This window comes from Podarcis melisellensis, assembly GCF_964234715.1.
Source record: "Podarcis melisellensis genome assembly, chromosome: 1".
Taxonomy (NCBI): Eukaryota; Metazoa; Chordata; class Lepidosauria; order Squamata; family Lacertidae; genus Podarcis; species Podarcis melisellensis.
Genome location: NC_138528.1, coordinates 77,520,473 through 77,547,924, shown reverse-complemented (window position 1 = coordinate 77,547,924; position 27,452 = coordinate 77,520,473). Strand labels below are relative to the sequence as shown.

Genomic DNA, 27,452 nt, shown 5'->3' with positions numbered 1-27,452 from the left:
CCTTCAAAAGCTTTAGCTTCCAGGGATGTAGCTGTCCTGTCCTGCACCGTGAAACACTTGAGTGTTCTGGCTGTTCATGTGGAATACCTGCGCTACCGAAAGTATTCCAGTAAAGCAGCCTTCCTCAATTTGGTGGCCTCCAGATGTCTTGGACTACAATTCCCATGAGGTTGGTGGGAGTTGAAGTCCAAAACATCTGGAGGCCACCAGGTGGGGAAGGAAGAGATGATTAATAGTTCAGTACTGTGCTGTCAATGTACACAAAACCTTACATGAGTTAGTCGGGTCCCTGACCGGAAGGAGATTACAAGGGTAAAGATGAGTTGGGAGGAAAGAATGCAGGGAAATGTTGCTAGGGTTAGCTTGGTACAGTAGGGGATCTGAATTAAGACGATAAACCAAAAGCCATGTGAAAAAGAACTTCTGCAAGCTTTGAAAGCCGTAGGCTAGCAAGAGATCATGTGTTTTATGGTTACCTTGTACAAAGGAAGTCCAAAGGTTTAGAGTGCACATTTAGGAAACAAAATATAAATACTTATTTCAACTGTTGCTTTTTTCTGTTTCATTTTCAGACACTAGTGAAGCTTTTCTCGGGTCGTAAACCAATGTTGTACAGTTTCCAGACATCTTTGCCACGTCTTCCTGTTCCTGCTATTAAAGATACCGTAAATAGGGTGCGTAATTGAACCCACCCCCAAACTTTAATCCAGATGAAATGTTGCCCTTGTTTTCCTTGTCCAGAAACATGCATCAATAAAGATGTAACATGATTTCTAATTAGTTCGGTTCTAGGTGAAGGTATGTCTGTATCCATTCACAACAACCTCAAGAATACTCAAGGGCACACCTTTACTTTATCTTATATTTATACCCCTAAAGGCAAGATAGTCAGTCTTTACATTTCCATGTCTTTTATCTTCTGTCTGCATTGTGTAATCTTTAAATGGCTTGGAGTCTTGTGATTGTTTTCTTCAATGGACTTTGTCCTAAGAATTACATTATGAAAATCACCAGTACGTGATGATGAAAGGAAACCACGATAACAATTTTAAAAGTGCAATTTTTTTCCAAACGAAATAACCCCCCCCCCAGCATATAGCATATTATATTATTTCAAAAGTCTATAACATTTTGCTACAATATGAGTGCAAATTTCAGCACACAAAATTTATTACATGGGGAAATGGGCCCAGTTGGAGAAAACATACTGAAACATCTGTGATAATATCTCTGGGAATTTGATCACAAGTTATCTTTTATATATGGACAGTGTAAGGAATTACTATAAGATCTTGCTTAAATGTTGTCATTCTGAAAATGATAAGTAATACAAACATATTCAAATTTCTGGCAATATCACGAAGAGAGAGGTTTTTGTTTGTTTTAACCATTTGTGGGAATTGTTCAGAGGTATATTCATGGATTCCTAAACTGCAGTTTAGTAGATGGAGAAGGTGTATTGGGTCAAAACTCTTCCTCCTTGCCCTTCCATTGTCTTCTTTCGTCAAGACACCATTCCTGGCTAGCTTAACTATAGTTCCCCTTTACAATAGAAATGAGAAACTGATTTAATGTTAGTTTACTACCCAAGATCTTAAACAATTGTTTTAACATGGCTGGAACAGTTTCAGATGTAACAACGAATGATAGTTTAAGCCCACCAGGATCAGCATGCTGATAGAGATGATGAGCTCAACACACACTCCAGACTTGCAAAAAAGAGTTTTGCAATGTAGGAATATACATTGAAACTGGGCCAGAGAACTGATCTCTTTCATTGCTGCTGGGAGAATGGTTCACGCTAAATTTTGGAGGCAAATGGAAGTGCTGATAACTAAAGAGTAACTGTGCAAGTTGTGGTGCTGTGCTTCTATAGTAAAATGAAATTTGTATGTGCGAAAGAACTAAAAATCTGAAAACGTGTTTAATAGCTAGAGACCTGGAAATTTGCCATAATCTTTAAAATGTGACTTGATAGCTTACAAGCTAGAGCTCAGTTAATGGGTTAGTTTCTCTCATTTCCTTTCCCTTATATGTAATTCCTCTTCCACTCTTCCAGCTTTTTCTCACTTCTCCTTTTTCCTCTCCTCTCCTCTGTCAGCTGTGCTGCTATTTCCTCCTCTCCAGTCTGTTCCTGCTCGGTCTTCACTTCATTCCTTCCCCTATTGTCTCATTTGTTTCTTTATCTCCCCACATACCCTGTTCTTTTTTCCTACTTTTGTCATGCCTCCTTCCCCTTCCCCCACTAAGCTTTCTCTGCTCTAAACTCTTCCATCTTGTGTCCTTGGCCGTTCATTCACCTCCCCCACCCCCCAGTTTTCCTTTTACCAGCACACACAGCCTCATGCCTGCACAATGGCTGTTGGGGCCTGCCACACGAACCTTGTTCCCACACTACTTTGTATGATGAGTCAGGTGCAATTTATGACCCATGTGCAGTTGTGTTAACCTTCGTCGGAGGTGAAGGTTTTCCTCCTTTCACCATAGGTTGTTTTTTTTTTGGTGCTTTTGCAAGCTTCATGTCTCCACAGCGCATGCTAACACTTTCCTCTTATGTGCATTTGTGCGGTGCTGTTTATGCTGCACAAACATTGGCACTCTCACCTGAACATCAGAATAGAGAGAATGACACCTTCCAATAAAGAGCCAGTTCTTCTAAACAACAACATGATCTGCTTCAGGGATGGCTTACCTGTGGCACTCCAAATGTTGTGGGACTCAAACTCCCATCATCCTTTATCACCTACCACCCTCTCTGGGGCTGATGTGAGCTGGAGTTCCAAACAATGCATGCAAACAATGTCCCGGTTAGCAACTCCATTTGGAAGATCTTCTAGTCAAAACAAAACAACCTACAAAATATTTCCAGGTATTTTCTACAAGGTGATGGTAGATGCAAACCCTTTTTAATCGTAGTTTGAATGGAAATATAAGCAACAGATAGTTTGACATTCTTCGAGTCTCTCTTGCTCGCTTATTTTCTTACAGAGACTTGTTTCCATCTTCTTGCTGTTGCTCTTGTTAGCTTGTTTCTCAGGTTCCCAGTGATGACTTGCAACAGCATCAACAAATCCTGTAACTAGGGTTTCTCTTGATCATCCCACTGTATCCCACTGGCAGTTGCTGCTGATCTGTTGTAAATTACTGACTTGGTTTTGGTATACCCTTCTGCATTGACACCAGTTCTTCTTATCAATTCCAGTATTTGGAATCAGTTCGACCACTTATGAACGATGAGGAATTTAAAAGGATGGAAGGCCTTGGCAAAGATTTTGCACATAATCTAGGACCAAAGCTACAATGGTACTTGAAACTGAAATCCTGGTGGGCTACAAACTATGTAAGTAAATGAATTGAATGCTTTCATGAAGTCATGCAGTTAAAAGCTTCTCAAATCTTCATTCCTGAATTTTAAAATTTTCCAAGGTTCTCTACTTAGAATAAAAGATAGCATTTCAGTTCTAGAAATTCTGTTTCTTGTGTTGACTGCAGAGACTGGAAATAGTCAGGACTTCTAAAAGATTTTTATGGAATATATTTATAGTAATCCCACAATTTTCAACGAATGGCATAGCACTGGGGCCGGTGCTTTTTTATGCAAGCATTATCTGTATTACTGCTGCTAGGAAGGCTGATAACTGTATTGACAGCCTACAGGTATATTGGGTCATAATAAATTACTAGTTTGATCTCATAATGAAGCTTAATTATCTTAAGTTGTTGAACCCTTATGTTAGCCGCCTTTTCCTGCATGGTGAAAATAAACTTGTAAGCCACGTGCAAATGCTGAAACTCTTAGGTTCTCCCTTTGACTCTAGGCAAAACTGCCTTTTGTTCTTGCACCTGTCTCAAATGTTGTTTCCACAGCTCAGGGCTGATGTGGCAAACCAGTTTGGCATTGCACAATGCTACTGATTCACAGATGCTTCTCTGGTTAATCAGATCCTTAACTCTGCCTTAGCCACTTGTACCAAGCATCAGGTACCTAGAAGCTACTTGACATTGGGAGTAGGCTAGTTGAACAACTCAGCTAATTCTGGTGAGAATCAGAATCAGAAGAATCTTTATTTGCATCAGCCACTTGCCATAGCAATAAAATAAAATGTACTGAAGACAGAGGTTAAAAACTTAACTAGACAAAATACATTTTGGAGGTTTACATCAATAATAAAATAATATATCTTACTCTAATTGCCCCCGCTAAAAACCTTGCAGTTTTTGCTGTCACTTGATCTGCTAAAAGAAAGGAAACAGTAGCAATGCATGAGTGACCTGGCATGGACAATAATAGAGGGGCAATAACCTCACTCCTCAAATCTTTATAAAGAGTGCAAGCCAGAAGCACATGAGCCACTGACTCAATACTGCCATCTCCACATGGACGTAACCATTTTTCCAGTGGAATGTTTTGAAATCGACCTTCAATAATTTGTACCAACATTACTAGTGAGATCTTTCTAAAGAAGAACTCCATTTGGTTATTGAATATCAGAGAAATTGCCCTTCAGACGCTCTTGATAATTTTTTGTTTTGCTCTCTAGCAAAAGTAGAAAATAATACTGAGATTGTATTCAGTTTTCATTTTCAGAATCAAAGTGTATCCAGGTGTTTAGTGTATTGATGTCCCAGTAGCTGGGGCACTTTGTTTTACTTGGTGAATGTCACTGATTAATTATTTTGATCTCTTTCACTGTTCTTATAGGTTAGTGATTGGTGGGAAGAATACATTTACCTCCGAGGCCGTGGACCAATTATGGTGAACAGTAATTATTTTGCAATGGTGAGTAAATGGTACAATTTTGAAGGCATCGTCATTTCTCCCTCAGAGCCACTTCCTTTAGGGCTGAGATGGGAAACCTGATGCCATCCAGTTGTTGCTGGACTACAACTCCCACCATCCCTGATTATTGCCATGGTGGGGCTGATGGGAGCTGTATTCCCAACAACTGGAAAGCCATAGGTTCTCTGCTCTGTGGGCATGTAATTTAGCTGGCATAACATCCTTAGTTGTACACCAAGCCACATGCCAGTTGCCTGAACTGGAGCAACTCACTTTTGGGGTTGCTTCATTATGCATAATCTTCCCAGCATGTGCACTAAGATAGAACTTCTTTTGCATTGTAGCATTAGATTCTGGTATGACTAAGAGGCTGTTTTTGGGAGGGTATTTTAAAATCATTTTTTTCTGCATGTCTGGGGAGTCCCCCTGCAAGGGTCAAAAATGGCTTCCTTGTCTATGAGACGTAAGGTCATCAAGTTTGCTGTTAGAGGAAACAGTATGAAATGGTACAATTTAGAGTCCTCCAGTGTGCCAGCCATGCCCCCTTTCAGAATATTCCATTCCATTCCTTGATCCCTATTTTCCATTTCCCCAACCCCAGTCCACCAGATGCTTTGTTCTGTGACTACAAAGCACATGCAGCCGACAGTGAGCTCTTTTGGGATTCCGTCTCTTAGGATTTTTTCATTTTCATTTTTGCTAACCAAAGCGTTTTGCAAGCCATTCCACAATGGTCAGTCAGTATTCCATGTCCATCCTCATTTGGCTTGGGTGTTTGTTTGTTTTGAAAGGGAGGGTTATCCTGTTAAGTTGTATGTTTTTAAATTATATGTCACCTGCTGATAGCTCCTTCTTGTTCATGTATGTTTTGACTACATAAATTCAGGAACTCTCCCTGAGGACTGGAAATAGGATACTAGATATTGCCCTGTTTGCATGTCACACTAAGCCAAACTGTGCTAAGAGTGAGCCCCAGGCATGGGGATCTCAACCTCTTCCCTCCTGCCTAGTCATTTTGCTGCTGTACCACATTGAACTAAGCCTAGGTTTAGCGTAACGTGTTAGGCTTGCAGTATGGCTTTCCTGGACAAACCATGGTTACAGCTTGTATTTAGTCTGGAGAGAGCAAAGCCATGAGCCCATCTTTGGACAGCTATAGCTTAACTCCATGAATCTCAGCAGCAAAATTACCAGGGTGGAGTGAAGCAACTCCCGTCTCATCTCTGGGAGCACACATGCTCATACGTTCACACTAACCCATGGTTTGCCTTAGTGTGATGTGTAGACCAAGTCGGTGTCTTGATTAATAAGGTGGAAGTTGTTTTCTGAAGATGACTTTCAGTGAATGTCATACTGACCTGCAACTCTACATGCACTTTGGTGCAACAGAAGTCAAGTAACATATTCTTTATTACATGTGAATAAGACAGTGACTACTAGCAAAGGCCTAACAAAGTAGAAGCTTGTGTGCAGCTGGTGCTGTTGTGTTGTGTGAACTATATATAAATGAAAATAAATACATGCGAAGCTTTCCTTTCAACAGTGAGCAGGTGGGTTGTGTGCATTTGTGATAACATTTGTGTTCTTGAGCACATACGGCTCTGCTAACATTCATCCCTGTCCATTCTCTTTATCCTTTAGGATTTCCTCTATTTTACTCCTACCAGTATACAGGCAGCTAGAGCTGGCAATGCTATCCATTCCATACTGCTATACAGAAGAAAACTGGACAGACAACAAATCCAGCCAGTATGTACATTTAAAAAATAATAATAGTCACACGTTTGGGTCTGATGGATATAAGAAAAGCCTCATTACTTGCTTAAAAGTAACTCAGAGGAGGAATGAAGCCTCCTACTTTCAAATGTAAGACATGATTTGTCCACCACAGTTAAATGTGCATCCCATAGCAAGCAAGTGAAACCATGAGGTTGTTGAATTGCTGGGGAACAAATTGATGCAAATAAAAATTGGTTTAAAGGGCAAGCCAGTGGGGATCCCTTGGCTAGGGTCCCACTCTTCTTTGGACTCAACACGGCTTCTAATGCTGCCTAGCTGATATCAATAGAATTCCCATCTGGGCCTCATGGGGACATGGCTCCAGAACTTTGGAGGGGTTCTAATATGTTCATTCAATACTCCTATTCATTGCAAGCCATAGGGCACCCTCCCCCTGTTCGCACAGCAGGTATGGAGAATTCTGTCCTGTGCATGGAGCAGGACCACTTGAAAAGTAGACTACCTTTCAAGTTTCCATGAACAGTCTATATAAGGAAAGCTACTTTTCCTGTCCTGTTTTAGTATGTGATTTCTATATTTCTTTGTAGGAGGCATTTTAGTGGCAACTTTTAGTGGTACCTGGGGCCAGGAAAGTGAATCTTTACTGTATTACGGATACAGATAAAGTTTATTAAAAGAGATTTGAAAATGATCGCAGATTTTGGAAATGATGACATTTAAAGGATTACAAAAAATCTTAGTGGCAGCCCTCATTTTGATTGATAAGAACACAATGCAGCATAATGTTGAAGGGTGCAGAAAAGGGATAAATTTTGGAATGTATATGGCAGCTTAAGAGCAATTGGAAGAACTTCTGCAGACTCTACCATTGGCAGACGAGAGAGAGGTCTAGGGAGAAAATAATTAAAAAAAGGGATTTTGGAAGCTGGCATACTGAAAATGCACAAGCATAAAGCCTCCTGCAGGGAAATTGCATGTGTGTACATGCCATGTACTGCCAACCTAGCAGTTCGAAAGCACGTCAGAGTGCAAGTAGATAAATAGGTACCACTCCGGTGGGAAGGTAAACGGCGTTTCCGTGTGCTGCTCTGGTTCGCCAGAAGCGGCTTAGTCATGCTGGCCACATGACCCGGAAGCTGTATGCCGGCTCTCTCAGCCAGTAAAGCGAGATGAGTGCTGCAATCCCAGAGTCGTCCATGACTGGACCTAACGGTCAGGGGTCGCTTTACCTTTACATGCTGTGGAATATGCATATTAATTGATGAAGGTTGGTGAGCCACAATTTCCTCTTGTGGAAATGAGATATGAAGTGGCCCCAAGGATCCGCAAATCTTCTGGCATTCCTTCTGATTCACACGTGTTTTTTTCTTCACGTGCTTAACTCCATTTGTGAAACGCAATCATAACACTCGTTTGCGGCATAGATTCTTCTGATGGGATCCACTGTTCCACTCTGCTCAGCACAATGGGAGAGGATGTTTAATACATCCCGTATTCCTGGAGAGGAAACAGGTAAGCTGAATCAGCTGAAGAAAAGGAACATCAAAGAATTGAAATACTTCCAGAATTTCTTCTTGAGTATACCATTCTAATAACAAACATTCATATTTGCAGTGTGTGCAGCCCAAGGAGAATGGAGTGACTTGTACACTTGAAATATGTGGCAGCCGTTGATAAAATCCTGATCCACATTTCAAATACCTTGCTCACCGGTTCACCTTGTATGATTATGTGCTGTCCCTGTTCTTTCTCTTTTAAAAAATAAAAATAAAGGTGCTCCCGGGAAATGATTTGCTACCCGGTATGGGTTCTTTGACTTTCCTTTTTTCCTTTCAGCTTATGATTTACAATGCCATCCCAATGTGCTCTTCTCAGTATGAACGTTTGTTCAACACTTGCCGTTTACCAGGCACAGAGACAGGTACAGTGTTAGTCCTGTCAATCCTGTCAATGTTTTCGCCTCCCCACTTTTGCATCCTAATCTTCTATGTATGTAGCAGATAACTTAAGCCTACAACATTTGCATATCTTGTGAGGCTGTGTGATTTTTCCATCAGAGAAATCACCATAATTTGCATTATAATATGCTAATAAGATCCAGTTCTTAAAAGTTATGAACCATTTCAGTGTTGTGCAAACGCACTACTAAGTACATTGAGGCGTATTATAATGAATGAGAGTTGGTACAGGAATCTGTTCCCATTTGCTGCCACTTCCTAGAACTGTTTGTGTGTGTGTGTGTGTGTTCCTGAACAGGTGTTGAATCATATAAATGTATTTTTTGGTTTGTATATCACATTTGTACGCCTCTTCTGTGTTGCCAAAACTAAATTCAAAGTGGTGTACTGTACTTCATAAATCATGATAAAAATGATGATATAAAAATACTTCTTAAAAATCAATAAAAACCTCACAAATGTATTTTTGAAAATCTGGTCCTAAATATATTAGCATAATATCAATTCAAGAAACCTGTGACTAAAAAGCTCTCTTAAAGAGTCAGATTTTAACCAGCCACCAAACAATGAGAGAAGTGGCTAGGTGAGCTTCTGATCAAAATACACCCCAGAGTGTAGCTACTACCACAGAGAAAGCCTTGGAACTCTATGCTCCATTTTTGTGAAAGGTGGACTAACACCTCTCCCCATAGATTTAAGAGAGCAGATTTTCATGAAGCCGATGAATACCTTTCACATAGCATGTTAAAATTGGCTTGCAGGAATGGGGTGAAGGGTCATTATGTGAAGTCACCCCAAACAGGGAATGCATTCTTAAAATATTTCTCTAATGAACTTGTTTTCTACTGATAAAATTGTGTTGGTCAAGAACAAAATAGTTCGTGATGCTGAGAGATTGGTTCCATTTCCCCGCAGTGCTGCACATGCTGGGTCACAATAAGGGAATAAGGATCACAAAGCAAAGAAGAAAGAAGGATCAACAGATCAACAGCAGAGGATCAACAGCAGAGTAATTCTAATGGTTCTGAGAATATTTCACCATTAGAATTACTCTGCTTTTGTTTCTGTTGATCCTTCTTTCTTCTTTGCTTTGCATGTGGCGAGATCTTTTAGCTGAGCCTCATTACAATGGGAAGAAAATAATGTGAGCATCTCCTCTTTCCCACCCCTTTCATAGACATTCATATCAAGGCTCCCCTTTATTTTCTGGAAATATTATTTCAGATCTCTTCATCTGCACAGTTTATCTCAAATAGGGCAAAGGTGGGAGGTAGCCTGTCAAACCAGAGTAAGAAAAGTAGGTAAAGGTGTATTAATTTTCTAATGTTAATAAGAAACTGGATCTGCCTTAGGATAAATGTAATGTCTCCTAATGTGAAATAATTTAGTTGAGAAAAATGCAGCTTGTGCATAGAAACAGACTCAGATGGTTCATATACTTCCTTGAACTGGACCTTGCAAAAGTGCCATGAAACACTTCATAATGCAGTTATTAATTCAACTGGTAATAAGCCCAACATTTTGCCCCGTTTTAAAATAATAGAATCACAGAAAATAAGCAAACTTTTTTCGAATATGCTCTCAGTTACCTAAAATCACTACTAATGTTCTTGGTAATATTTCTAATTTCATTACTCATTTATCTTAAATCATTGCTAAGCATGCTGTTCTTTTGGTAATGACAAATAGTGATCAAAATTTGACAATGAATCGCAATTTTCTGGCTTTATTTTGAGTGTATTACTTTGAGTGTATTATTTTGAGTGCTTTTTCTGTGTGATAGTTAATTTTCCGGTTACTATACTGCATCCTGGTTGAAGGTTTGATATCTGCATCTCTTTTTTCCCCCATAGCTTGAATTTTCTTGCATTTACATTCCTTAACTGTAAAAAAACCATAGGCTTGCATTCAGTATACCACTAAGGAGATAGGTTTCATCCCCCTGTGGGAGGGAAATGCCATTGACGCTAGAACAGTGAGTTAGTTGAATACAGCCCATAGAATGTTAAATTATATTAGGATATGTAGTTTTACCTCCAGTCATAGTTGGACATACTACCATGCTCCATATCAAGGTTTGCTAGAGAACACTTGAAAACTTCAGACAGAAAACTAGTTACTGGCTTTGATATGGGGAACAATTTCCCCATGTGGTCACTTCCGTTTACTTTCCATGTAAAAAGAAAGAAAAATGAGTGGCAAAGTCACACGAGAGGACTCTCCTTAACCAGTGATTGTTGGAATCATTACTACTATTATTGGGGAATAGCAAGCAGGAATACAGATACAGCTTTGAGTAAAAGTATAGATACATGTGTTTCTGAATATATATGTTTTCATTGTCAGAATGTCCATAGTACAGTCTACTCAGCTGTCCAAGTGTCTTGATCGGTGCTTGACTGGAATGCAGTGCTGCACCTAACTCCATTCAGCTGCCGAGGTTCCAGAATAGTTTGTTGGATACTATGAAGTATGCAAAAGAAAGCTGCCTGTGCATATAGGAGATTGCAGAGTTTAGAATGACAACTTGGTACAGCACAGTGCTTGTTTCAATATTGGACGTCTTCTTCATGAATATCATCATTCATGAACAAATAGTGTATAGCTGTAAGTCTATGGGTTGCATCCAATGAAGTCATCCCATTTGCACAAGGGCTTATGCTTTTGCAGTGGAGCTTCTCCCTCTCCCTTCATGTTTTCCCCAAATCTGTTCTGTTCCCCAGTCTTCTGGAGCAGATTTTGGGGTGAGCACATGGGGAGCATTGGGAGGCGAAGTGCCATTGCACAACAGAAGTCCTTCTGCGAATGAGGCTACATCATTGGATGACATCCTAACTCCGTAAACCAATTTCAGACCAAGCAAATGGATGTGAAATAATAATGTATGCAGTTTGGAGCTGAGCACTCCATAGATGTTAAGTTTAAACATTACGGAAATCTTTGCTCATTTCCAAACTTTGGGTTGCAATTCTAGACACTATCCAGCATATAAAAGACAGCAAGCACATTGTTGTGTACCATAAGGGATGCTATTACAAAGTATGGCTGTACTATGATGGCAGACCGCTGAAACCCCGGGAGATTGAACAGCAGATGCAGTGGATTCTAGATGACAAATCAGAGCCCCAGCCAGGGGAAGAGAAGTTAGCTGCTCTTACGGCAGGAGACAGGTATGACACCCCAAAACAATTGCCAATCATTTCTCAAAACTGGAAAACAATTTGGGGCTACTTTCAGCTTTAAGAGTCTTTCTGCTTGTTATTGTTGTTGTTGCTATTTAGTCGTGTCTGACTCTTCGTGACCCCATGGACCAGAGCACGCCAGACACTCCTGTCTTCCACTGCCTCCCGCAGTTTGGTCAAACTCATGCTCGTCTATAGCTGCCTAAATGTTTGCTGACTATCCCTGTTATTATTCTGTATACAGTAGTCTGTTCCATAAAGTCTTCAAGTGCTTTTGTGTTTCTACTATTGTAAGATGGACTGACTGATCTTAGCACAGTGTATCTGGGCTTCTCAAGCTGAGGAGGGTTACAAACAATTTATTAATAGTTGCACTGTAGAATTTGCTGGGTACACCCAGTGATATTTCTTGGGCGGGCAAGTATACAGTGTGTTCAGTGGTTTGGACAATTTTGCAACGTTTTGAGGACCTAGTACTTGCCATCTGTGGATCTCGGACTTGTAATGCATGGATAGGGAGATTCCACATTGAGCATGGGATCTTTGTGTTCAGATAGCATTCTGTGTCATCTGAACCTGCCCAAAGACACTATCATATTTTAAGCCATTGAATAGTGTATTCACATAAACCTGAGAGAGCTTGTGTGCATCTTCCATTTTAGACTTCACTATCTGTGGAAATTGCATTTTTCACCTTCAGAGTTTGTTGATTCTTCTTTTTCCCCTGTACTACTTTAAATCTGATTTAAAAGAGGGTGGTTGTAAGGTTAGTTGCATTCACTGACTTGGCATAATGTTTCTGTTTATATTTTTCTGGCAGAGTACCTTGGGCTAAGGCTCGCCAGACATATTTTGCCCGCGGAAAGAACAAGCAGTCTTTGGATGCTGTTGAAAAGGCAGCTTTCTTTGTGACTTTGGATGACACTGCTCAGGGTTACAGGGAAGAGGATCCAGTGACATCAATGGATACCTATGCAAAGGCACTTCTACATGGCAAATGCTATGACAGGTATTTTGGGGTGTGGGAAGCAGACATGATCTTTCGCTTTTTAATATATGTGTCCCGCTTGCCCTGTTCATACATAGTGGTAGTTTTATATTTTATCCTGGAACTTTGATACAGTAAGCCCACAGCTTACACACATTTAACTTGTGCACATTCAGCTTTACGTACCGGACTAAATGAATGAATGAATGAATGGGGGTGGAAAGTGGGTGGGGTTCCGGAGGAAATGACATTAGCAATCCCACTCGCCATTGAACCCAATGTGCTTTGAATGTACATGGTTTTGGCTTTCGGTGCAATCGCCGGAACATAACCCTCACATAAGTTGTGGGCTTCTCTTACACTGAGAATCAAAATGGCACAAACAAAACAGTTCTTTTGTTCAGTGCCATTCGTATGAAAGGCATAACTTGCTTTAATATAGTTTTACTTAAGGACCATTAAAATATTTAAATAATTCTTTAAATAATTCTTTTCTTTTCTCACTCTTTTTTTTTTAGATGAGATGTGTTTGTGATATTTTTCTTAGCTCTGGATTTTCTTTTTTAAACATTTGATGAATGTCACATTTTTAACCTATAGTGAAGTGCCCCTGGATATTTATTTACAAATACGTGTTTCATACATATAACTACATAGTTTCTCTCAGAGATTGCCAGGGATTGTACCTTCTTGGTGAGGGTACTAAGAATTCCCTAGCCCCTTCCACTGCAGAATACACTTCCTGGGAAGAGGGAATGACTGTGTTGTAGATTTGCCTGTTGTAAAACTTGGATAAAACAAACTATTTTGCTATGTTAACTAATCTTACCTGCTTTTTATTTTTTGTAATATGTGATGCAGCTGCGCATTTCAGCTGCCCAGAGCCTACTTGGCTTTCATATCATGTATGTTAAGTTTCACATGTTCTTATTTCATACTGATCAACCTTGTGTTCGTTACTCATTTCACTTTGAAGTTGCTGCTATAAATGTATGGTAAATCTAACTTTTCTTTTTAGGTGAATAGCAAGTCTTTATTTGCAAAGGTATTGCTTTCAGTAACACAATGTTGCGGGAACTTCCTTTCTCTCATAGGTGGTTTGACAAGTCATTCACTCTTGTAGTGTTTAAGAATGCTAAAATGGGCCTGAATACGGAACATTCTTGGGCAGATGCTCCTATTGTTGGCCATCTTTGGGAGGTGAGTGTGTGAATATTCAAAGTGGAGGCAAACCAAAATTAAACTTGGTACAGTACTTAAAAAGCTTTGCTCAGTGTAACATTATTGCAAGCAGCGGGCATGGACTCTAAAAGCGCTTTTCTTCTCTGTGTTCCAGAGAAGAGAAAAGTTACAGCACAAAAATACATTAGAAAAGCCTGCTTCTGTAGAACTAAGACGAAGCTTAGATGAAGTCAAAAGAAGAAAATACCACTTATCTCTGTTCCCTAATGTCTGTGAAACATTTTGTTGCTCAGATTCCTTTATTTCTGCCTCCCCCCCCCAAGCTCACAACTAAAATCTCGTTCTGTATTGGCAAATGATAGGCCACAGGGTAAACATAGAAACAGTTTTCCATTGTTTTAGGCATTGACGTGATCCTAAGCCTTATCAGTGTGTCCGGCGCCTCAAGGAGGTCACTCAGAGCTACTAATAAACCTTGTATCTTCTTCAGCCCGGTGCATGGTTTCAACTTGACTAAAGCCTTTCTAAGCCTGTTCCCATGTTCCAGCACAGACTGATACATTTCTGCCTTTAAAGCAAACCTTTGGACCTGCTTGAATGGTGAATCGGGAGTTCTCTCGACCAGTGTTTGCTTCCATTCCACAGTTTCTGGGGTAGTCACCTTTAACATGCACATATACTCACCCCCAAAATTATCCTAGTAACAATCAGAAGAGATTTAAGTGCACTTAAATGCAGATAAGTATCAAATGCTGAAAGGCAAGGTTGGCAATTTTAAACAACTCAAGGTACAATAAGTTTTGTAAAATAGTAGCAATAACAAGGGTGCTGATCCTCTTTTCCCCTCTAGATCCCTTTTTTTAATATCAGAGGTTTTCTATAGTGATTTAAGCACGTTTCATGTTCTACACCAGTATATTTATGGTGTATGTAATGATGTGCTTTCCTTGCTTCCCTCTTCCAACCCCGAACTCATTCCCAGAATGTGATGTCCTCCGACTGTCTTGAGCTGGGCTACACCGAAGATGGCCATTGCAAAGGAGAAGCTATTTTAGGCATTCCTATGCCTACCAGACTGCAGTGGGAAATCCCTGAAGAAGTAAGTGCAAAGCCACTTCTAGATCAATATTGCAACTTTCATCCTGCTGATTGAAGTGCTCATCTGTCCATTTTTCAGTAAAGATAGCTATTGTCTGGCTAGGACTTAAATTAACAAGGAGATGTATTTTCATGAGATCTGCTAGTGTTGCACATTATAATTGTTGTTATTTTTTAATCTGTTTTCAAATGCAAATCACAGAAATTATTGAATTAATTAATATCCTGCCTTTCTCCCAGTGCAGGCAACTTACAACATGAATTAAAAAAACACACGATTCAGCTAAAAAACACACCTATCAGTTCTAAATATATATATAAAAAAAACTAATGAAACAAGTTGCCATATTCAAAAAGCACTGAATCAAAAGAAACCCATTTAAAAACCAGTTAAAAGCAAAAGAAGAAAATATACAACACCCACCATTAGAAGACCATGCCGCAACATTGACCAGTTAGTGGCCAGTGACCTGTCTCATCAAAAATAGGAAAGCAGAGAGAGGGACAGCCTAGCCTCCTGTGGAATGGAGTTGCACAATTCAGGAGCAGCCACCAAGAAGGCCCTTGCCAAATGTGCCTGTGAGGGTGGTGGGACCAAGAGAAAGGCCTCCCTTGATGATCCCAGAATCTGGGCAGGCACATAGAGATGCTGTCCTTCAGAAAGCCTGGAGCCAAGCTGTATTAGGCATTTATAGGTCATAACCAGCACTTTGAAGGTTGTTGGTTTTTTTTACATGCCCAAGTTTTCTTGTGCAAATTCTTCTACATCATTAAAGAGGCACAGATCTTCCCACAGTTGCCTGGGCAAAGATCTCATGCCATTCCGCTTCCTGCCCATTGTCCTCATTATTGGAATGTTAAATTTAGATCGTTCCAAAATACACTCCTGCTTTCATGCTTCTCACAGGGACCTGGTTGTCTACTCTGGGAACAGGATGCTGGATTAGATGGGCCACGGGCCTCATCCAGCAGGTCTTTACATGCACTTGCCATAGGCCTGAATTCCTATGCCTCATTGGGTTTCACTTCACACTTAATATGTATGTGAATGTGTCTAAATTGCATAAGCAGTTCTGGATATACTGAACTAGCTTGGCTAGTGCTAATATTTCCCAATTCCAAATGCTGACCTTCAGTGGCTTATTAGAAAGGCTCTACAGTCATACCTGCGGGTTGCACTCTTTTCATGTTGCAAGCGGGCCTCTGGAACGGATCCCGTTCTCAACCAGAGGTACCACTGTACTCTTATTTCTGTAACTTCATCACTTTATTTAAACTGTGTTTGACAACATTGTTGGCATAACTCAGTAACATTTTTTCAAAATTGTACTTTTTAAGTAGTACAATTTGTTTGTCCGCTCATAACATTTTTCAGAATTCATATAAAATATATTTTTAATGCATTTGCTTTTTTATTTTTGGTTATCTTTTTGTACAACAAACTAATGGAACTGTCCAGCACTGGTAAATAGAATGGGGTTAGGAGTGAGGGGCAGGTGACTAGAAACATTTCTTTTAAGTGTTGCTTGTTTTATATTCAGAAAAATAGAGAATTAATAAATCTTTCCATGCTAGAATTTTTACTAGATTCACGGCAAATTTCCATTTGTGTGAACTGCAAGAAACTGTTACCTTTGAAACTAAGCTCCAAAGCAAAATTAAATTGCTAAACAAAAATCTGTAATTTTCATCTTCTTAAACTGTTTTTAATGCTGTGTTTTAACCTGCCCTGGGACCTCAGGGTGAAGGGTGGGTAATTAATGATAAAAATGAAAATATAAAATGCGCGGAACTATTTTTGTGATGTAACACTTGCTACTGTTTAGTGCCAAGAAGTGATTGAGAGGTCCCTGGCCGTGGCAAGGCCTCTAGCAGAGGATGTGGATTTCCATTCTTTTCCTTTTGACACATTTGGGAAAGGATTGATGAAGAAAACAAAGACTAGCCCTGATGCATTTGTGCAACTTGCCCTGCAGCTTGCTCATTACCGAGTAAGTATCTTCAGCATGGTGTTCTGTATGAGATACTTTATAAAAGAAATATCTATCTGTGTGTTTGTGTGCACTTTAAATAATGGTTTCCTTTCATTTCTCTTTAATGAAAGAATGCATTATAAATGAGAAAATAATAATGCAAGGAAACTAGTAATTAAAGTGCTGCGACTGTCTTCTTCCCCAGGAACAGTAACTTAAGGAGCAGTTCATCGCTTATCTGCGAGCAGTATCAAAAAGCAAGAAATAAAATGGGCTGAATCTGCAAACAGCAATCTTTTTCTGAAACACATTCATGGTGCTTCACCTGCCTACACTGGACAGGCTGGGACTGCTGTTGCATTGTACCGTATTTAAAAAGCCACAAATAAGGTCTCAGAAACATGACATCACAGAAAATACTTTGCAATACAAAATACAAATGCAATGCTTTGACATTAACATCACCAGACTGCTCCATTAAAAGGTAGTTAACAAAGGATGGCTAATTCTGTGTGGGAAAGCTAGTATGGAAATATCAGTTTCCTACAGTAGAGACTTCTGGATCCCTAGAATAATTTTGTAACTCACATTCCTTGCAGAATTATTAATAACCTATGTCTTTGTCAAATCCATGCTTATGCTTTCTCAAAAAAGCTAAGTCTTACTCATATAGCTCTCAATGAATCATAGGTTTGAAGAAGCATGTTTACGTGAGTGATCTAATCAGCATTGCATACCTTGGTTTTCAAAATGTTTTTGAGAGAGTTCCTCCTTGAAGATCCTTAACATGGAATTCAGTTCTCAAAAAGCACATGGCAGATCTGGAAAGAATGCAGAAAAACACAACTGCAGGGACAATCCAGTGCAGATTTACCTTGAAGCAAGCCCCGTTGAACTCAATAGGACTTACTTCTCAGTAGACAAACATCCGAGTAGTAATGGCTTTTCCTAATGAAGAAAAGCTAAGAAGCTAGGGAACTCCAGTTTAGAGGGCTGACAGTATACTCCTTAGTAAACTAAGCCCTACTGGATATACCTTGTCTCAATAGGAAACATAATATGGTGCTGAAAGTCTTCCTACATACACATGCATGTTCTTTCTCTGTTTATGAAAACTGGTTCCATGCAGCCATGTAGAATATCACACTGACATGAGTGATGCAAGGTATTGCTTATTGGGTGCATAATAGCATCTCACCAATATGTGGGATATGTGCTCATACACATACATGCCCCATATATTTTTCTGCACACATCCATGAAGCTGGTGTGCATGTATGAGAGATGGACACATACACAATGCACACATACTTTTCAGCAGGTACTCATTCAGCTAATGTGTCACTTGCCAGTCTTCTAACAGAGATCACTGAGAACACAGAACACATTGAGGGAAATAATATTTCCATCAGAAATAGAATTTCCATCAACACTATAAAAGAGTCCTTGTCATTTATTTGGTGCATAATTTTTAGGTTCTGGACTCTTTATGTTAATTCAGCATATGTCACATGTACCCAGAGTTTCTCAGGGCTTGAACTTGCTGCTTGCATCTAAATCGCTCTCTGAATTATTTTTAGGACATGGGGAAATTCTGCTTAACATATGAAGCATCAATGACCCGCCTATTCAGAGAAGGCAGAACAGAAACAGTTCGTTCATGTACTGTCCAGTCATGCAAATTTGTGCGAGCTATGGATGATCCAACTGAAAGTGTGAGTTTAATGTAGCAATCAGTTATAGCTTTGCTTTTATTTCTATGTACAGTTGCATGCAGCTTCTTGGGAAACAAATATTGCTGCTTTCTTCTCCAGCATAGCAGTTAAAATGGCGCCATCAGGCCATATGGAGCCCTTGTTAGGAGAAACTGTAAGGAATACAAGAAAATAATAAATTCTGCTGCAGCAAAATCCAACTTTTACCTTTATCTGAAATATACCTCACCACTTTTAGATAGAGCATATTAAATATTATAAGCATGCTATCTTATGCTGTGTGTGTTTTTTCCTTTCTGAAATAAAGCATCTTAAAATAGACATTTGTAAGCTACTATAACTGTGTGAAATCAAGGATGGGAAAACCAACATTTTTGATTTGCACCATCTGGTGGTCAGTGATGAAACGCTCTAGCTGAGAAAATTGGAAAAAACATGTTTCTATATTAGGACTCAATTGGAATTCAACGTCATGCCAATACAGTTGCTCTGTCAGTGCAAGTATTTCTGCTTCCCCTCTCCCCATAAGCTGTTCTGGAGAGTTCTCCCAACCTTCCCAGAGATGATGTAGGGCATGAGGGAACCCTATAATAGCTGAACTATTTTGAATTGGTCTGTGTCCAATATACCGGTACACAAGTACCCTAATTTTATATAAGAACTGTCTATATTCTCCAAACCAATCCAAAGTTTGAGAGACTGTCTTGAAATATCACAGTCACACTGACTGATGTGGACATTTTTTCAGACTTTTACTCTGAAATATGAAAGGATCCATTAATTTATGAAGAGATCCATTAATGTATTAAGTTAACATACCATTCATTTGAATTTTGCTAGTTGACTCTGCAATCCACAGAAGTACATAGATATCTGTATATGTACAACTGTACCCTTCCATGATTCCCTACTCCCTGGCCCCTACTACTACCCTTTATTAGGAATTTCAACAGGGTTACCAAAACATCCCTGGAATTTTAAAAAAGCATTTGCAATGTGATAGGAAACTGTAGCAGCAGGATGCTGAAGGCGGAGAAAGCTAAAAGAGAGCTCTGCATGTGCCCATAATGTTCTGCCTTTTTCTAGGCTTTCAGGTTACTCTAATGCTATTTTAAAATGAACATTTTGAATTTCTCCTCCCTTAATCCTCAGATTGAAAAGAAGCGTGCTCTGTTCAAGGCTGCTGCTGATAATCATCAGCACTTGTATCGCCTTGCCATGACTGGTTCCGGCATTGATCGCCACCTTTTCTGCCTTTATGTGGTGTCCAAATACCTCGCTGTTGAATCTCCTTTCCTTAAGGAGGTGAGTAGTGATATAATGTGCTACTGATCACATAAGAAGTGGGAACTCTATTTTTTGGTTGACATACAAAGCGATGCCATGTTTCTGGGCATTTTGAAGCATGGAAGGAAACTAGTTTTGTATCTTAAAAAAATGTAATTTAAGCCTAATTTAAAACAACTGATTTACATTTCATAATTATATGATAAATAAATAAATAAATAAATAAATAAATAAATAAAATTTTCATAAACATTTAAAAGAAAAGACAGCAGTAGGCCATATGGACAAATAGTTTAACTCAATATAAAGCAGCTTCCTAAATGCTTTTAAAAAAATTCCAAACAAGGATTACAAATCTATCCAATATTGAGAGAGCTCCGTGAGCTGTTGTACCCTAAGTCTATCTTAGTGTTGCTAGTTGGGAACAGGAATATCTGATGGTGCAATGATTCATACACACATGCGCATCAACCTTGCTGTATTCAATATATTCCACAAAGCACCATTTTCACGAATGCTCATGTTCAGTGGCAGAGTTACATTCTTGCTGGAGCACAGCATAGTTTAATGAGCAGTATTCTCACATCATGTGAAAATCTAAAACACGCTTCTTTGTCAAAGAGCATTGACATGTCCTATAATCTACCAGTCACACTGATGTGTAATCAGAAGACATTTTGGCATGAAAGTGGCATATACAGTAATAAAATTAATGATCTCCATTCATTCTGGTGCACATTGGAATATTGTGACAGTACAATTGCTTGCTGACATGCTTCCATTAGGAAACTGCAGACCCAGTGCTTCAAAAGAAGAAAATATTTGCAGAAGGAGGAATGGGTTGTTTGGTAGAACTACACCCCTTGCTAACTGTGCTGTTCTGCTTATTTTCTCAGGTTTTGGCAGAACCCTGGAGACTTTCAACCAGTCAGACACCCCAACAGCATATTGATCTGAATAAGAACCCTGAAATGGAATCCAGCGGTGGAGGCTTTGGACCTGTAAGTTGAATGGTATCTGCCTTTAAGAGCACCATTGCCCTAAGTACACTTCTGCCAGTTATACCTGCCTGGTATAGCAAAAATACTTTCAGTGTAACATATTATCCTCAAACTGGCATGGCAAGCATTCCGTGAGCTGACACAGCAAGTCATAGGACCATGACGTTGTAAACCTTGAGCTCTCATCTCTATGAGGAAAAGAGCTAGTGTAATGGCAAAGCAAATGAACTGTTAGCCGCGGAGTCTGCAGTTTCAATTTTAGCTTATGAACTTACTGTATGGTCTTAGGTAAATTGTCATTCTATTAAACCAAGTGCCCCCACAGCCCAGTAATTGTATAGTGGTACCTCAGGTTACAGACGCTTCAGGTTACAGACTCCACTAACCCAGAAATAGTACAGTGGTGCCTCGCAAGACGAAAATAATCCGTTCCGCGAGTCTCTTCGTCTTGTGGTTTTTTCGTCTTGCGAAGCAAGCCGCTTAGCGGATTAGCGCTATTAGCGGCTTAGCGGATCAGCTGATAAGCGGCTTAGCAGATCAGCTGTTTAGCGGCTTAGCGGCTTGGGAAAAAGGGGGGGGGAGGAAAAAACCCCCGCAGGAACTTGCAAGACATTTTCGTCTTGCAAAGCAAGCCCATAGGAAATTCGTTTTGCGAAGCACCTCCAAAACGGAAAACCCTTTCTTCTAGCGGGTTTTCCGTCTTGCGAGGCATTCATCTTGCAGGGCACCACTGTACCTCGGGTTAAGAACTTTGCTTCAGGATAACAGAAATTGTGCTCCAGCGGTGCAGCGGCAGCGGGAGGCCCCATTAGCTAAAGTGGTGTTAAGAACGGTTTCAGGTTAAGAATGGACCTCCAGAACGAATTAAGTACTTAACCCGAGGTACCACTGTATTAACAGAAATTTCTGAGAATGTATGTAAAACATACATTCAGGGCTTTTCTGTGGTGGCTCCGTGCTTGTGGTATGCTCTCCCCAGGGAGGCTCACCTGGTGCCTTTGTTGCATATCTTTAGGCACCAAACAAAAACATTCCTCTTCTCCTAGGCCTTTGGCTAATTAAACCATCTGTGGCCTTTTAAACTGGGCAGGAAGGGGATTGTGTTTGTTACTGTGGTATGTATTTTTGTGTTTTTATATTGTAAACTACTCTTATGATCTTCAGATGTTGGTCAATATAGAGGCAAATAAATAAATAAATAAAACACTTAATAAAACCGTGGTTCATATTAACCACTATTTATGGTGCACATAACATGCTAAACTGTGGTTAATTGGACACAGAAGGGAAAGCTTCAGATCTGTTTGTGGCTGTGCCACAAGGGAGGAGGGGAGAGCATGCAAGTCTAAGGCTCATCTAGGCTCATTCCTGTAACAATAAATCATAGTTGATCATTACATCTGAACAAAGTCTATTCTTCTATGGGCCATTTCTTAAGAGGATTTTAAAAGAAATCATTAGAAGCTTTTACATTAATGTATATTAACACACTCCAAATGCTTCTTCCACAGGTTGCTGATGATGGTTATGGTGTCTCATATATAATTGTGGGTGATAATCTTATCAATTTCCATGTATCCAGCAAATTTTCTTGCCCTGAAACAGTAAGTGTCTGAAGTCCAGAGCATTCTGTACACTCGTTTAATAGGCCTAGTGTTCTGTTAGAGAAACTCGTGTTTGGGATATTTTAAAATATTTGTCTGGCAGAAGATTGAGTCTAAAAGTTAAAAAAAAAAATAACCCAACAGATTTTTCAAAATATAAGCTACATGTTTTCTAGACTATATCTGTTATGGATACTATGGTTTTCTGTTCCCGATAAATATGCAAATATTTTGCTTGAATTGAGCAGTCATCATTCATAGTCCAAGCAGTATTGTACAATATGCTGTCCTATGTGATGTTATATTGGTCTGTCTTAGGAGACAGAATGTCTCAGGTTAGAAGATCCTGGAGTATGTCACAGGCTCAAGTACCATGACAGTTGTTCCATCTCTCCAAACTATTGTCCAGATTGATCTAATCAGTGCTATTACAAATATTTTTCCTTTGTTCATATAACCTCACATTATCCAAAATGTCCTTGACCTGTCTCCTTATTTGCACAGTTTCTTGCTCAACCATGTTGTTAGCTTGTCCCAGCTATCCTGGTGCAGAATGGATGCTGCTACTAACTGTAATCAGTTATGTTTACTAGAACTTCTGCATAGATTATAATGCTTCATATGCTTAGTTACTTTTAGAGAAGCCTAAATCAAACTGTGCAACCTAGTCACAGTATGTTGCAAACAAAGAAAAGAATCAGATACAAGAAACATTTTAATCTTATTTGTTCTTGACCACTTAACAATGAGACTTCTGTCTAAGGAGCAACAAAAATTATTCTAAGCTCCTGTGGTGTTTTAGAGATAGTGAATGAAAATTGTGTGTGTTAACTGGTACACCGCCTTGTGGATCAAGCTCTGAGCAAAGAACCAAATACAGCAAAGAAGTAATAGCAAACAGTTAATATCTCCCCCTCCTTCCCCTCCCCAAATATGTATCAAGAGAAGTAAATCATTCACTTGAAAACCTGCACATATAAATCCCTCCTGTGTTTGTATGGTGTGAATTACTTGATATATTTACCCGTAGACTTTGTATTGTTATCGGCAGGTTCTCATTTATAACAAAAGAATGATTCCTACTATGTATTGCATTATATCTCCATAGTCCAATATTACTGTTAAGGTGAAACCAGTTTCTGGCATTTTTTTCACTAGTAGGAAATTACATATTTATCTATGAAATTGTTTTTTAAAACTCATAGATGGTGGGATCCAGTGGATGTCACTTTGCTGAAAGGATCCATCAGCAGAACAGGGAGGGAGGCAATTTTTGGCAATTCCCCAACTCCCTCCAAGTCTGTTCAGGAGGGTTGGGGGGGGCATCTGGAGCAGATTTTTGGAATAAACAGAAGGCTGCTGGGGGCATAGCTGCCAACTTTTCCCTTTTTTAAAGGGAAATTCCCTTATTCCGAATAGGATTCCTCACCAGAAAAGGGAAAAGTTGACAGCTATGGCTGGGGGGAGAGGGCAGGAATCACTAAAAATTGCCTCCCTCCCCATTCTAGTGATAGAAACCACCCATAATCAGAGCAGCGCACATTAGATTCTAACCGGAATATAAATATGAATTATCATAGTACTCTCTCTGGTTTGTAGCTATGTTATGTATGTACACACTATGAACTCTATAATAATGAGAGTTCCATGTAACTAAATATGGATTTCTTACTCTGTTTATTGTTTAGAATTCCCATCGTTTCGGAAAGAACATCAAACAAGCATTGTGTGACATCCATAACTTGTTCAGTCTTGGCAAAAATTCAACCAAGTGATTCCCTAACAGCAAGTCAACTAAGCATCCTGTGTTGGCAGTGAGAACTCTTCTGATCAGTGGCTGAAAACAAGGCAGCTATGCAGCAATCCATTCAGAGTTATATAAATAAGTATTATTGGGAGAAGTTCCAACATCCATTACTACAGTTGATCAGAAGAGTTTTCTTCTCCCCAAGATATGACTTTTTATATTCTCTGTGTTAATAGAAGAGCTGCAAACTGGCCACAAGTTAAGATGTCTAGACCTGTCCTAATTTGGTGTACATTTGATCATTTCTTACTTTAAAATCTCTCTACCTGTATTCTATAAATGAAGGGATTAAAATGGTGCATTCCAATCTCATGTCAACAAAAAACCTGACTTGAAAAGTACCTGTAGCAAACCATCAATTAATGTATCTGCTGGGGGTTTTTTTAATCAGTAAGTGACAACTTCGGGCATTCATTTTAAATAAAGGCATTTCATTAAGCTGAACGTAAAATAATATTCTGGCAAATCTAATGTAATGCGCTAAGTGAAAAAAATGTTTTGTTGCTTGGAACTAAGCTTATATTGCCATAGGTCACTGATGAAATATTTGCTCTACCCGCAACTGCGACAATTGAACACACTTAAAAAATATACATGCCCTAGTATTTTTCTGCATTCTCACTTACGTTGTGAATGGGCCTGTTTTACATGTATTCCAGTACATCAAAAAACAAGGTTCTAAATGCAGGACATTATTACACTGTGGGGTGTTTTGTATTAACTTGTAAATTGTCTGCTAGATATGGAAAGTAGAACTGCTGAACTTGGAAATAGAGTTGCTAATTCACAATAACTTATCTAGGTATATTTGGGTAAAAGTCAGCACATTTCTGTATGGTGTTGCATTTGAATGGTCCAACATGAAATTTCCTTTGGTTTTAACCTAATGAAAGCCCTTTCCTTTGAGACAGGGGTAATTTCTATGCTAGTTTTTTATAAAAAGTTTCAGTAGAACTTTTTTGTTTCAAATGGGAGATCAATATCGGTGAAAGCTGCCACATTTCATAACATTTCCCTATATTTCAGGCAAGTTAGCCATCAGATGCAAAATTTGTGGGACAATTCACAGTGCAAGCTAGTCTCAGCCTAGGTGGCACATTGTCGTTTGCCTTAAGCAACTCTTGCCTTATGTGCAATCATGAAAAATTATAATGGAGAAACCTTCAGTATACTTAGGTCATGGTTAAAATAAGTGGTCCCAAACTCAATGTCTTAAAAATAGAAGGCATGGCAAATCATGAATAACATTACCAGAGAATTTGTAATGAGAATTACAAGGACAATAGTATGGGGGCTCATGGCTGGCACAAAGTACACTAAAAAGCCTAAAAATATTAACATTACAAAAATATAACAGCAAAGTCCTCTTGGCAATCTTTAAATAAAACTAAGAGTTTAGTGCAGCAATTACATCTGCTTATATGAATAGGCTATAAAAATGATCATGCAACATGTTCAGAGATTTTAATATTCAATCCTAATGTTCCAGAACTTTTAACATTTAAAACAAATTGAGGGTGTGAGGAGGTCTCTTCTGTCCTGAGATGAAGAATATTAATAATATTCTTGGTTGTTCAACATGTCGGCTTGGGTATAAAATGAAGGTCAGATGGCAATGCTCTGTAAATAGATATTAGAGTACAGAGCCCCCCACAGGAATGGGTGGAACATGTTACGTTTGATTAACTACAGTAAATAAACAAAATTTGGGGTGGGTGGGAATGAATCCTAAAATGCAGCATGGTGTCTAATCAATGTACAGCAGCAAGTTAAGAGTCAGTGTTTTGGAGCTTTGTTCATATGCTTTATATTGTCCACTGACTAATATATTAATTTTAAGGTAAATAATCTTTTTTATTAAGAGCTTACTTAGGTTTGACTCAGGTTTTAGATATTTCCAATGTAATCATAGTTAATGCATTATCAATGCAATTTTTGCATTCTTTAAGGGAATGTAATTGGCGGAGGACAACCTTTTTTTATTGCAAGTGTTTGGAGGGTTAAGCTGTCATGCATTTTTTATTTGACACCAAACAATTTCTAAAAAGACTTGGTTTGTATCCTCTCAGAATGTCAACTGCATGTAAATAATGTTCCATTGGTTGTAAATCTTTAAACGCACAGTAAGCATAGGTTATCCTTAATAAAGAAATTAATATTCTGAAGTATGTGATTTTATTTCATAGATGTGGGAACACATTCATTTCTATCATAGTCTTATAAATTCCAAAGAACATTCATTTCAAAAGAATTGTCAAGGATTATATATGCTAGAAAGTCTACTTAGATGTATTGATCTTACACTGATTTTTAAAAGGGCTTTTGATAATGAAAACTGCAACAATATGCATGAATAGTAATGAGTAATTAATTATCTTTATATTTTTGTATAACCAGAAGCTTTGAGACACTGAACCTATTTCCATTTCTAATTGGAATGTGAAAACTGGCTTTCTATTGCATACTAATTGCATTCAGAAGTGGTACATTCCAGACTTTAAAAAGCCCAGTGAAAAGCACTTCACCCCCTCGGTTCTTTTCCCAATGCATGGATTTAGGTGTATATGCTATTTAATCACAAAAGTTGGAATATTTGGAACTGAACTCATTTTCTGTGGAAGTGATTTCTTGCAGCATGATGCTTGTCAATTTGTAAAGAATGCTCATTTTTAATTGTGCATATTCTAATCGTGTATATGTGGGCCCCGTCCCACAAAATCACATGACACTGCACACGCACACAATGGAAGTGCCCATCAACATTGCCCCCCTCAAAAAAATTTACTGTGGGGCTGGCAAAGCCTCCTCCACCCCAAGGAGTTGGCTTCTATGGGAGGATGATTAAACTGCACTGTTTTGACAAGGTTTTTTCCTGCCCTAATTACTTGATGCTGCCCTGTGCATGCTGCTGCTGTGCCACAAGAAGCGGGTGTGAGGGAAGAAGTTAGAGAATATGACATGGTGTCTAGTTGTGTATAAATTCCCTCTTATCTAACAGAAAATCCACTCTTTTATTTTTTTTAAAAAAAGACCAATCTAGTTGTAAACTTTGCTTAGCTCTTTTTTACCCTGTGCCACCTTTGTTCGTTAACATTACATATGTTAAAAATGAAGCAGCCTTATACTCAGGGCCAGAT

General features: G+C 39.0%; 1 protein-coding gene across 2 annotated transcripts in view; it reads left to right on the top strand.

The window, feature by feature from the left end:
• Positions 1 to 26,480, top strand: part of CPT1A (carnitine palmitoyltransferase 1A) — a 42,586-nt gene extending 16,106 nt beyond the window's left edge. The window contains exons 5-19 of one of the 2 annotated variants that reach the window (XM_081919397.1): positions 573 to 674; positions 3,203 to 3,340; positions 4,703 to 4,780; positions 6,422 to 6,529; positions 7,945 to 8,032; positions 11,453 to 11,648; positions 12,481 to 12,669; positions 13,743 to 13,848; positions 14,813 to 14,929; positions 16,755 to 16,919; positions 18,482 to 18,616; positions 19,769 to 19,921; positions 20,800 to 20,904; positions 22,416 to 22,508; positions 24,197 to 26,480. In XM_081919397.1, the coding sequence (XP_081775523.1) occupies positions 573 to 674; positions 3,203 to 3,340; positions 4,703 to 4,780; positions 6,422 to 6,529; positions 7,945 to 8,032; positions 11,453 to 11,648; positions 12,481 to 12,669; positions 13,743 to 13,848; positions 14,813 to 14,929; positions 16,755 to 16,919; positions 18,482 to 18,616; positions 19,769 to 19,921; positions 20,800 to 20,904; positions 22,416 to 22,508; positions 24,197 to 24,283 (1,860 nt within the window). In that variant the 3' untranslated portion in view covers positions 24,284 to 26,480. Of the gene's footprint in view, positions 1 to 572; positions 675 to 3,202; positions 3,341 to 4,702; positions 4,781 to 6,421; positions 6,530 to 7,944; positions 8,033 to 8,356; positions 8,442 to 11,452; positions 11,649 to 12,480; positions 12,670 to 13,742; positions 13,849 to 14,812; positions 14,930 to 16,754; positions 16,920 to 18,481; positions 18,617 to 19,768; positions 19,922 to 20,799; positions 20,905 to 22,415; positions 22,509 to 24,196 lie in introns of both variants that reach the window. The other variant, XM_081919398.1, reaches the window with a different exon arrangement.
• Positions 26,481 to 27,452: the final 972 nt, after the last annotated feature.